At 41.7% G+C, this 13116-nt stretch overlaps 1 protein-coding gene across 1 annotated transcript in view; it reads left to right on the top strand.

Annotated features, from left to right (window-relative positions):
• Positions 1-13116, top strand: part of TTN (titin) — a 243979-nt gene that overhangs the window by 33421 nt on the left and 197442 nt on the right. The window contains exons 43-44 of the mRNA XM_083841011.1: positions 1894-2082; positions 6392-6448. Coding sequence (XP_083697137.1) covers positions 1894-2082; positions 6392-6448 — 246 coding nt within the window. The remainder of the gene's footprint in view (positions 1-1893; positions 2083-6391; positions 6449-13116) is intronic.

The raw sequence follows: 13116 nt of genomic DNA, 5'->3' as shown, positions 1-13116 counted from the left end.
TTCCCTAGAGGTACAGTTGTCTGATATATACACACTGCAGATTGTTACTCATTGACAACTAGCTATTAAGCAAGTTATACATCACAGGGTGGTAGCAAGCATGGAAATTATATTCTGTCTTAAAAAATAAGTATTTCTGAAAAGAATAGCACATCTGATTAAAAAAAAAATGTCTTGGAGACTTCGGTGTTTCAAATGCTATCCGAAGTTGCAAAACTTTGTCACTGTAATAACATGCAGACTTTCTAAACAGAATATCAAGAGAGAAAACCATTATCCTGTTACATGAACATGGCAAAGTTTCTGATGTCACACAGCATTGCATCAATTATCTGAAGAAACAGACCAAAATTGTACTTTGATCATCCTATTATTGCTGAGCACTTCTACAAACTCTAAACTGCCACTGCATTATTTTCCTAGCTTTAAAAGGATTTCTGTTTACTCATTGTCTTTTTAAGTGTAGAATTTTCCTTAAATATGTTTTCTACTTTTAAGTAAATAGGATATCATCTTAAAATTTAAATAATTCCAAGTTAATTAAAAACCAAATCAAACTACATTTCTTCACTTCAGCAAATGGTCTTGAGTATGATTAGTAATAAAATATTCACATGGTAAAGTGTAGAACAAGATCTAGGTCCAATCCCAAAGAATTTGCAATTTTAAAAGGTAAAAAACATTCCAACTTTAGAAATAATCTTGAGTGATATCTGTGTAAAAATCCACAATAAATTGTTAGCACATGTGTGTGTAGATATGTATATATATATATATATATACACAGACAAATATATAAAAGTTGCATTTCCATCACTTAAAGTCAAAATTCAGTTTTGATATGCTTCTCCCTTTAAAAAGGCTGGACAAATCTATTTCTGCCATAAAAGTGATGATAAACTCAGAAAATACATATTCGAAAGACTGGCCTGCCCCCTATGCTAAGCACGCTGGTTTAACTTTTTTTGAAAGAACCATATTTATGTAAATGTTGCAGTTTTATTTACAGCACAGAGCATAAGGAACCTTTCATCTAAGTCCCCTTTATTGAATACCCAAATGGATTTGAATACCGCTCACTTGTGTTATGAAAAATGTTTCTATTACCTTAAGTAATACACTATTTAAAAACATTGTTTAAGGTTGCACGCTGCAGCTGGCTATTGAAAACACTGCCTTTTTCTTCTAATGACAGTAATCACACTATTTGTGTGGAAAAAAAAAAAAGATTCATAATATAATACAGTGACAGGTAAAGAAGCACACTTAAAGTCAGGCTTCATTCCTTTTCTTTTCCAAGTGTATGAAATCTACAGAAGTAATACTTCTTATTTAGGACTGTTACAAAGAATCAAAGACAGGATCTTTCTGGAGAAATATGATCTGTAAAACTTAAAATATTTATGATAAAAAGGCAATATATTGTCCTTCTTAGTAAAAAAAATGAAAAATGAAAAAAAATTAAAAATCCATTTTAATTTGTTCAAACAGTTCAGCCTAACCTAGTGATTTTATAACCTGTTTAATCAGGCAATTGTAGCATAATCCCTTTTAAAAAATGTGACTTTCACTAATTTTAGCAGTAGAAAAATATTTTTAAATTTATACTTTAAGAGAGGAAAGGGAAAAAATGATTTTTATTCAGGACTATAGCCGCACTAGAATAAGTTTTCCCATACAAATATTTTCAGGGTAGAAATCAAAACTTAAAAACTACATAGGCCATTTTCCAGTGATCATATGTTATCAGAGTAATGCAAGGCATATTCAAACTGATACTTGAGATAAAGATTGAGATTTCTCTCACAAATAGAAATATAAAAATAGTATTTATTTACAAGTCTCATATCATAACTTACAGATTTATTTTTTTTCTTTCTGTTGGTTGAGCAGATCTGAAAGTCTCTTGGTATAGCAAAGACAAAGAGATCAAGCCATCACGTTTCTTTAGGATGACTCAGTTTGAAGACACTTACCAGCTGGAGATTGCCGAAGCTTATCCAGAGGATGAAGGAATCTATACTTTTGTGGCTAGTAATTCTGTAGGCCAAGTGACAAGCACTGCCACATTGAAGTTAGAAGGTACAGTGTACAATTAAAGATGTCTTGTTTAGGTCATGTTCCAATACTAATCTTAATATACACTGATGATATGTGAGTCATTGTCTGTTGTCTTTTAACTCAACTAATTGCTACCGTTTACAATGTCCACAACATACACGTTATGCAAAGGAAAAAGTATTTCACAATTTTGCAATGTTCCATTCACATGACCTTTTCTTTCTCTCCAGTATTATAGTCTGGCATGCACCAAACATCGTAGTAATCTTCTCTCTAATGGAAGTGCTTTGTTTACACATTCTTGCTTTTGATTGTGAGGAGGACCTAAGAAGAGATTTTGTGTAAAATATATTGCTTTGAAAATTTTGAAAACATGTTAAATAAGGATGTGTAGTAGCCTTGGGAAGCTGAAAAGATATAGTTCACATTGATACATAGATTGGTTTGGGTTGGAAGGGACCTTAAAATCATCTAGAAATACAAATTGATGAAACATTCATCAGAGTTTTAGAGCATAAATATTGTTGGGAGAATCTGATATTTAAATTTTGTATTGTCCTTGATATTACTTAACCATAAACATTTTCTTTTTCTTTTTTCTTTTTCTTTTTTTTTTTGCAACAGATTTTTTAAATGATGCGTTAGAATAATTAATGCTGTTAAGTTGCAAGTAAGAAAAAAAATCTTGAAAGAGAAAACAGCGTAGAGTAAGAAATTAAAAGTTGGCATGCTTCTTTTCAGGATTTAAAAAGGTTGAAGAACTTACAACAAAGTCCCATTGGCATGTTTCTTCATCTATTTCACTTAAGGAGGAATCTATTGGCCAAAGGCCCACCTTTATCCAGCCTATTTCAAGCTGCAGGGTGTGCAGTGGGGAAACAGTCAGATTTCAAGCTAGAGTCTCTGGCATACCCAAACCAGAAATCCAGTGGTTTCATAATCAGCACCTCATGTTACCAACAAAAGACTTAGTTTTCCACTTTGATGAGTCTACAGGTGCAGCTATGCTCATAATAGTAGATGCTTTCTTAGAGCATTCTGGCCAATACTCTTGCAAGGCAAGAAATAGTGCTGGAGAAACAACTTGTACAGCTACACTTACAGTGACTGAAGAAGGTAAAGCCCCATTTTTATTTCAAAGGGATTCAGTTTGTTGTATACCACTCTTTTACAATGTTACTAACGTTCTTTCCTCATTTCACACCTTTTCTTTAGCAGCTAATGTTATTAGTACCTACTATCTGTAACCCAGCCACTCTCATTTCTTCTGTTTAAACTATAACATATTTGAAGATTTGCAAATTTCTATCTTGATGTAGATCAAGAAATAGAATCATTTTACTGAAGGAGTTCAGATTTTTAAAAATGGAATTAAGTAATGGCTGTAGCATTGACTTGAGGTATTTTGCATTATCATGTAGAAAAGAAAAAGAAAATACCTCCTTTAAAAGTTCCATACTAAGCTATCTAATACTGAAATTCACAAGTGAAAGAAGAAACAAGCATCAACTGTGTATCAACTGCATGACTAGACTAGGCATCATTTGTCATTCACATTTGTGAATAGATATTCTTTCTGTCAAGAGCATAGTACATCTGGCATGCTGAGTTTTCAAGTGAAGATCACTCATTTTCATCCTCCGTGCTGTATGATTTTGTTCACATCATGGCCCAGTAAAGTTCTTTAGATACTAATATTGTTATTTCTTGTTACTTGATTACACAGTGCAAGCCCTAGATAGGAAAAGTTCTGGGAAAGATGTAAAAGATTCTATGCGGTCGCAGGCTCTATCAGAACTTCATGTTGCTCCTTTCACAAAGAAGAACATTAAAGCTTTTCAAAAAGAATTTAAATCAGTGCAACAACCATCACAGGAATTGAGTGTACAGGTTTTTGAAAGCATATCTGAAAGTTTGACCATGAAAGCTACGTCACTTGAAGAAACAGAAGCCATGCACACAACAATCCTTTCCCAAACATCTCAGGACACCAGAATCTCTATGGCCACTGCTCAGGAACTGAAAGATGTTCCTCCAAAGATTCTTCTGCAACTCAGAGACTTAACTGTGAAATCTGGTGACATTGCTCAGTTCATATGTGCCTTAGAAAATGAATTCTTCTCCGAGTTTCTTTGGGCTCATGAAGGTGAAAGGATAGAAGTGTCTGAAAAACTGAAGATATCACAAAATGGAAGTGTCCTACTGCTGACGATCTTAAATGCCCAGCTGACAGATCAAGGACTGTACAGTTGTACTGTATATAATGATCACGGAGGGACAACAACTACTGCAATACTAACAGTCAAAGGTGGTTATCTGACTTTAAAAATTATGACTTACCTTTTGTAACTTCATTATCACAGCCTATAGCTCACTAATATTTCTTTAATTATCAGCATTTAATTGAGAAAGCTCTAGTAATAATTCTTTGGGCTCCCACACGCACATAACTTTATGGCTCTATTCATAAGTGTTGTAACTTCACGCTTCTTCCCAGTACGTAACAGAAGTCTGTGGCTTTTTATTCCTCATATTCTTCATGATATGCAATGAGATGTAAAGTAGAACAGGCTGGTAGGAAATTTTGCATTTTGAGAATTCCTGAAGATGGAGTTTAAGGGATATAGGGGTGTCAGGTAAGCAATATTAAACTACGTCCCTGGTCATTTCAGATTGTAGGGGTCCAACTTGATTCGCATTCATCAGGATTGTAATTTGCTTGAAAGGATTAATGGGTGCAGGTTCTGTATGACTGCACTAATGGATTGTCTTCTTCCTTTCACTTGCCCTGATCTAAGTATTTATTTTTGCCAAGGCTCCTTTCCCTTCTTCCTGACATCATCATATTAAAATGTTAGTTGGATTACTAGTGAAAACTCAAAAATGTATTATCACTACAATAGACAGGTTATAGTATTTCTGAGCTTGAAGGAATCAAGAGCAGAAAAGTAATGAAGAAATTATTGATGCAGTGACATTGATTTGACTCTTACATGCTGACATTTCTTTATTCATTGCTGAGTTGTGCGTAGTAGTTTACATAATTTTCTGCTGCTACTTTTCTGCAGCTACTTCCGCTGTTACATTGAAGCTCTAAAAAATTGAAGATAGGTGTGTATTAGGCCTTATGGACCAAATCTTGGTCCCATGAAAGTCATATAGACTCAACAGGGACCTCAGCCCAGCAGGAAAAAAGCTCTTAAATGTGTGATCAGTCATATTTAATAGCCTTATGACACTAACGTGTTAGACATTCTTTTCAGTACTAATTAATGCTTGTTTTTCTTCCCCGCCTAAATATAAGGATGCTTTTTATTCCTGCAAAACATCTGACCTAATCCTTTTCCTAACTTTATTCTTACCTAGCTAAAGAAGCACAAGCCAAAGCAGTAACAAAAATTACCCTTGAATCAGATACTAAAAGCTTTAAAGCAGCCAAAGATTGTCAGTTTAAAGCATCTGAAGTTAAACAAGAATCATCCAAGAAAACCTCAAGCTTATTTATATCTACCTCCCAAAGACTACATGAAGCTGAGAAGCAAAGAAGCAGAGTCTACTATCCTGATGTTGTGCCATGGGAAGACATTGCAGAAACTGATGCCAGAGCACCAAAGTTTCTTGAAACTCTGCCTTCAGAAACCATTGTAAAAGAAGGAGATGATGTTTTACTCTTTTGTGTAATGAAGGGCGTGCCTACACCTTGTGTGCTCTGGCTGTGCAATCAGCTAATAGTTGAGGAGTCTGCACTGTGTTCCTTAAAACATGATGGGCCACTGTGCAGTTTAAGATTGTTGAAAGTTGGTCAGAACCACAAGGGTATATACAAGTGCAGAATAGTTAATCCTGCAGGACAAGCCGAGTGCAGCACCCATCTGAGAGTGACAGGTTGGCAACTGCATGCTCCTTCCAAGTATCAATTCCTCTTTCATAACATCATTGCATTACAGTACATTCATTCCCTGGGAGATGATAAAGAACAAGAAACATCTCATAAGCCTGTGGGTTGCTGAATGTTTTCTTCAGGAATTTAAGGCATGATAAAGGCATGTTACAATAGAAACCTTCCCTCACCCTTCCAAAAAACAGAAGCAAATCTTGTAGAAAAGTATACATGGCAAACAAGTTTGAAAGCATTCAATTACTCTGTTCTCAAAGTTTATCAAGTATTTGAGTTGTTTGGCATGCATTTATGTGTATTTATGTGTGAATTTCTGTATCTTTGCAAGAGAGAGTGAATGTTTTTACTTCCTAAAATGTTGGCTGGTACATTTAGCAATTTTAGCTCAAAAAAATCTGTTTTTTTTTGTTTTGTTTTGTTTTGTTTTTCTAGCTCCTGAAAAAATTATTCATGAGAAGCTAGAGGAAGAGATTGAAATGGAAGTGAAAGGTACAGTCACTAATAATGTTACACTGAATAAGTAGTTACCAGTATTTAGTAACACTGAAAAGTATTTATCTGCTTCTGTGTAGTGTCTGATGGGGAAAAACAGACAAATTTTAAAGCATATTGGAACATGTTGCATGTTTGTTTTGATATGCAAAGGATTACCTGCTTTATAAAGTTATTTAAGTTTTAAATTGTTTAAAACTTCAAATTTATAATTTTGCAGCTATATTCTGAACTTTTACTTCATGCTTTGCAGCTATTCACAGAGCTTTTATTTGTTCAATTTCCTTTTGAATGCATGGAATAGTTTACTTCAGAAGGAAGCTATACAAATTTTAATCATATTATTTTTAAGCAAGTTATCAACCTAACCTTAATCAGTTCAATGGACGTTATCAGATGGATGAATTCTACTAGAAAGCATTTGTTGTTTAGGATATGTGAAAGCTATACATTCCCATTGATTCCTTGCACTTCATTTACATACATTAATTCATCATTATACATCTCTTACCCTGGCTTGCAGATAGCATATGTGGTTCATGTTGCTTGCTTTTTTTTTTTTCCCCTGTGCATAACACTGTGAAGTTAGTGGCTGTATTAGTTCGAATAAACGCCTTCTCATTTCATGTTAGCTAATTACTTATGTTTTTTTGTATATCTTTCAAAATATTTTTTCTCAATTGTTTGAACATTTAATCTATAAACAGAAGGGTCAGAAAGGGCGTTTATTCTACTGTCTGCAAGTCAGGTAAGATTTTCTTCTTTGCTACCCAAAGACACACAGCTTTTCCAGGCAGCAAAAACACACACACAGAAGAACGTGTTATTTTGAAATTCATTTTTGCTTGTTCAAGAAGAAATTTCCACAGTCTGAAGAAAGAAAAGACAACGAACGATTTTCGTGTCAATCTTTTAAACAGAGCAAGGCGTTGCGTTTATTCGAACAAATATGGTGAGTGAATTACTTTTTTTTCCTGGGTGTGTGATGAAATGTTGCATGCCCATTTTTTAATTCAATATATTGCTATTTAATTTTTTCAATCAGATAGCAGACAGAGTGGGGCATGCTGTAATCCCATCTCCTTTTCTTGCAGGGCAGCACAGCAAGTTGAACCTTGAGGGACCTGAGGCAGCAGCAGTGCTGGACTGTCCCCAGAACTGCAAACCCACCTTCATGCAGGGCCTCAAATGTAGGTCTGTTTTGGAGGGGGACCCTGCTGTCTTCCAGTGCAAGCTGGTGGCATGCCCGCCACCCCACATGGCATGGTTTCACAACAACCGGCCAGTCCACCAGGACTGCCGCAAAGTGATTCGCACTGAGAGTGAGGAGCACATGCATAGTGCCAGCCTGGAGGTGCGGGATGTGCGAGAACATGATGCTGGCAGCTACAGAGTATTTGCCATTAACAGTGAGGGCTCAGCTGAATCCACTGCCTCACTGCTAGTGGCACGTAGTGGTGAGCTTCAGGGCTTGGGTTTCAGGGGGAAAGTGGAGTTGATGCAGGAGAGCTGGGAGTGCCTGCTGCAGCAGCGGCAGCAGGACCGGCTGCGGGTCGTGCTTCGCTGCACTGGTTCACCCTTTGACAAGGGGCAGGAGGCTGAGCAGCTGCTCCAGAACCTCTCCCCAGCCCAGGGCAGGGTACGAACCATCCATTTCCAGAGGTTGCCACTAGTGGGATCTCATCGTCTGAGGCCAGCATGTGGTGGGGAGCAGAGAGACACAGTGATGAATGCTGATGAGCTGTTGGATGAGGAAATCCGCTGGAAGCTGCAGCGGCTGCGGGAGGCAAAGAGGGCAGCACTGAAAAAGAAGCAGGAATCCTTCATGTCTATGCCCCAGGAGGGTCCTCCTGGGAAGCTCAGCCCACCTGAGGCACCTGGCAAGGTGGATGGCTCTGAGTCCTTCAAGGTGCAGGTTATGGAAGGGTATGGCAGGCCCAAGGCAGCAGGGAAGCGATGGCAGGCACCAGGTGGGCTCCTGGAGCCCTGCCCACCTCTCTTCGTCCAGGAGGTCAAGCCCCAGGAGGCTGTTGAGGGGCACAGTGTTACCTTCTCCTGCCTCTTCCATGGCCGCCCACAGCCAACAGTTACTTGGTACAACAATGCTGAGCCTGTGGGGCGCATCCGGGGCACCGCAGTTCACACCACAGGGTGCCGCTCTACACTGACCTTCCCATCTCTGCTCCCACAGCATGGTGGCAGAGTCACCTGCGTGATCTTCAATCCACTGGGCACAGTCAGCACCTCAGCTGCACTTCATGTGAGGCGGCAGATGCCAGCCTATGACGCCATTAAGGAGAGGGAGAAAGAGGAAGAGAAGAAAGAGGAGGAAGAAAAAGAAAAGGAAGAAGAGAAGGAGGAGGAAAAAGAAGAAGAAGAAGGGGAAGAAGAGAAGGAGAAGGAGAAAGAGAAAGAAGGGGAGAAAGAGAATGAGGAGGAGGAAGAAGAGGAAGAGGAGGAAGTCAGCCTGGCCTTTGCAGTGGAGCAGGGATTGCCAAATACCATTCCAGACTCAGACCTACTGTCACTGCCTGTGGAAATCAAAATCACTGCCCCCACTCCAACACCAGAGCAAGACACAGACATGAGGGAGACCACACAGCCCTCTCCAGATCAGGCTGCACCTGCCATAAAGCACAAGTTCAAGTTTTCATTTGATGTGGGAAATGAGCCACCCCAAATTGTGGCAGAAACCCCAGCACGCATCCATTGCTATGAAGGGGAGGCAGTTGTGTTGGAGTGTGCTGTGTCTGGGCAGCCTCCACCTGCTGTGGCCTGGTCCCAGAACAGACAGAGTCTCTCTGCAAGTGAGAGGCTTATGTTTGAGGAGGGTGAGAATGGCATTCATCGCTTACACATCCGAGGGGTCTCTGTCTCAGATGCTGGGCTGTATTGTTGTGTGGCCAAGAATGTGGCTGGAACAGCCCAGACTGTCTCTGAGCTGACAGTGCAGCCTAGTGCACACAAGTTGTATAGCAAGGATGGAGGTACTGAGGAACTGGCTGGCATGAACCATACCCCGCAACTCCAAGGCCTCAAAAAACTTGGGAAGGAGGAAGAGGAACAAATCACATGCTCCAAGGAGGAAGAATCCCATCTGCCCTGGCCCTTGCAGTGGTCTCCATCTTCTGGTGAGCAGGTTGAAAAGGATTTCAGGGAAGGTAAGATGGAGGAAACAGTGGTGCTGGATATCATGGAGGTTTGTTCAAGGCAGGAAATGGGTTATACAGAAGAGTGTGTAAGGGATACAGATGATATTTCTAAGATGAGGCAGCATAGGGGAAAAGCAGTCTCTGAGGAACATGGCTTTGGAATTGATGCCACTGTCCTGCACCCAAGTATGTCAAGGGAAGAGCATGAACTTGTGGCCAAGGACTCAGGTCACTTTTCAGAGGAGCTGGAGGCTGAAGGAGACAAGCTGGCACAACATACAGACAGTCTGTCCTGGGAATTCTTGAAGTCACCATTTATGGAAGTGAAAGGGCAAATGCCTGCCTCTGAGCAGTCTGCTCTGACAAGTGAGTGTGAGGATCCAGAGTTTTTCATTCCTGTATCACCACTGGTGCAAGAGGAGAGTGACAGCTACTTGGAGGAGAGTGATGCACCTGCCTGGGAGGCAATGCCTTCTGATGGATCTCCTGTAGATGAGCCAAGTGTGCCCCACCTACAGGACAACATTACAAGCACACCCACAAAAGAGCCATTAGGCTTTTATAACTTCTGTGCAGAAGAGCAGCAGGAGGAAAAGGCTAAGGAGCAAGAGAGATCAGTAGATATTGAACAGAACATTGAGGTTGATGACCATCTTCATAAAGAAGAAATGATTGGTGCTGGGGATGCTGCACACTGGGAAATATACAATGATAGACAAGTGCTTCAGGAAGCAGAGCCTGACTACTCTTTGGATCTAATTCTTACTCCTGCTGACATAGCAAAATCAGGTCAGGATTTTACTGAGGAAGTTGAAGTTCACCCAGAAGCTCATTTCAAAGAGCAATTACTGTCATCTGAGACCGATGATACCAGTATCATATTTGATTTGAAGAAGTTTGTGGAGCCTTTCCCAGCTAAAGAATCTGTGGACACAAAACAGGCACAACCCCCTGCAGGTTTGGAGAGTGTGCAGCCGGAAGAAACTGGGCCCATCTCTCCTGTGCACAAACATGAAGTGCTTGTGGAAGAGATTTCTCTAAGTGAGGAGCTGTGTCAGATCTATAGGATGCAGCTGGAGGAGGTCAGTGCCCAGGAAGAAGCGCAGCCAACAGAAATCAGGCAGCCTCATTTGCGAATCCCCAGTGGGAACCGTGGCAGCATCGCACTATCTGCTGAAGAGAGGACTTCTGCTGAAGAAATTCATGAGTCAGAGGCAAACGTCTGTGGGGAGGATTCACTTGAGGGACAAAATCATAGTTTTCTGGTGCAGCCCACAGCAGATTTCCAAAGGACAGTACAGGAAACACGTGTGTGGGGGAGTGGGGAGAGGCTGGAGTCAACAGACACTCAGAGTGACAGCTTCATCAGTGACTTGAAAAAAGCTGCACTTGAGAGGAAACCCCAGCCTGGGCATCAAACAGAGGAGGAAGATGTCTCTGGGGTAGAAAAGATCTTTGAGAAAGTAGTGAGCAGTTCCACTTGTGAAATAGAAAGCACAAGTTATCCTGAGGGAATGCTCAGAGACATCCATCCAGAACCAAACACAACTAACGGTTTCTCCTTTGGGCAACTCCAACTTGGTTCGATAATGGATGATTCTGTGGCACAGAAGGAGCAAAGGAAGGACTGTGGGGGCAAGAAGAGGACTCCCACTAAGAAAGCCTCTGAGAACAGCTTGGATGGTGGAGGACTATGGGAAGATGTTTCTGCAGGTCCAGAGCCCAGTGCTGTTCAAGCCTCAGAGTTGGAGCCTGACTTCTCCCTGGCCAAGTATTTAAGGTCAGCAGGGATGCAGGAAGCTCCAGATGTCAAAGGCACAGCTCAAAAGAAACAGCGAGAAACCATCACTTCCCTGGAAGTGGAGGAGGTTACCTTCAGCACGGTTTATGACTATTACAACAACCAGCAGGAGCTGGCCCGGCCCTTCTCTCCTGAGTCAGAAATGTCCATAGAGCTAGAGAGTGGGAACGGAGAGGATTCACCTGATTCAGACCGCTTCTACACACCTCCCTCCTCAGTGGAGATCTTTGAAACTGCTTCATCAGCATCCTACCACACACCACTCAGCACACCTGAGCGCTATTCCACTCCATCTGAGGGCTCAGAGTATGGCACACCACCTGAGCACTACTCTACACCATCTGATGGATCAGAGTACAGCATGCCACCTGAGCACTACTCCACACCATCTGAGGGATCAGAGTACAACACACCACCTGAGCACTACTCCACACCCTCTGAAGGTTCAAAGTGCAACACACCCTCTGAGCGCTACTTCACACCCTTCGAGGGACCTAGCTCTGCATTAGGGGACAGAACACCACCAGAGCGTTACCGGACACCCACTGGAGAGTATATGGATGCCCTGGCAATGTTTACTCCCTGTGAGGAAAGCTGTCAGACTCCAGACCACTCATGGGCTGAGGTGTTTAGGACCCCCCGTGAAGCCCTGGAGCCATCAGGCAATGAGATGCCACCTGCGTTCCTCAAGGCATTGAGCAGGAGGAGGCTGTACAAGGGCAGCACACTCAGTTTTGTGGCTGAGGTGGTGGGTGTGCCTGATCCAGGGGTGAAGTGGTATCATAATAAATCTCTTCTGGAGATGGATAAGAGAGTGCGGATAGAGAAGGATGGGAACAAGTGCATGCTGGAGATCACTGAGATCCAGAAAAACGATGAAGGACAGTATCTGTGCCATGCAGTGAACATTGTCGGGGAAGCTAAAAGCATTGCCCAGGTGGAAGTTTTGTCTGAAGATGGGCGATCACTAGCACTGCCACCCCCTGTGACCCACCAGCATGTTATACACTTTGACCTGGAGCGAAACACATCCTCACGGTCACCTTCACCACAGGAAATCCTTCTGGAAGTGGAGCTGGATGAAAATGAGGTGAAGGAGTTTGAGAAGCAGGTCAAAATCATAACTAGTCCTGAGTTTAGCCCAGATAAGAAGAGCATGGTGGTTTCCCTGGATGTCCTTCCACTTGCCCTGTTGGAACAAGTTTCAGGCTTGGCCTCAGAGGAGAGTGAGGATGTGAAAATTGATTTCCAAGTGACAGAAATGCCTCCCCGCTTTGCTGTGCCCTTTGCAGATGTGGAAGTTACAGAAAGCTCAGAGGTAGCCTTTGAGTGTGTGGTAACAGGTACTCCTGTCCCAGTAGTGCAGTGGTTTAAAGGTGACACCTGTGTGACACCCGCCTCAGGGAAGTATGTTGTGAGTCAGAAAGAGGGACTTCACAGTTTGAAGGTCCTTAATGTAGGTTCTTCTGATGGTGGCTGGTATCACTGCCGGGCGATCAATAGGCTGGGAGAAGCAATGTGTAAAGGCTCCCTCATAGTCAGAGCTCAGCGGGGAGCAAGTGCTAAGTTAAGCAGTGAGGCAGACATGAGCAGTGAACCAGAGAGGCCCCAGAAGTGTGACTTGCTTATGAGTAAGACTGTGTCCCCAGGCAACTGGTCAGAAGTAGAGCTAGAATTTAAACCACACATGGAGAACTCGGAGAGAGCAATAC

The sequence above is a fragment of the Anser anser genome (genome assembly GCF_964211835.1).
Source record: "Anser anser genome assembly, chromosome: 6".
In the NCBI taxonomy this organism is placed as follows: domain Eukaryota; kingdom Metazoa; phylum Chordata; class Aves; order Anseriformes; family Anatidae; genus Anser; species Anser anser.
The sequence above is the reverse complement of the archived record's forward strand: the minus strand, read 5'-3'. Positions and strand labels throughout refer to the sequence as shown.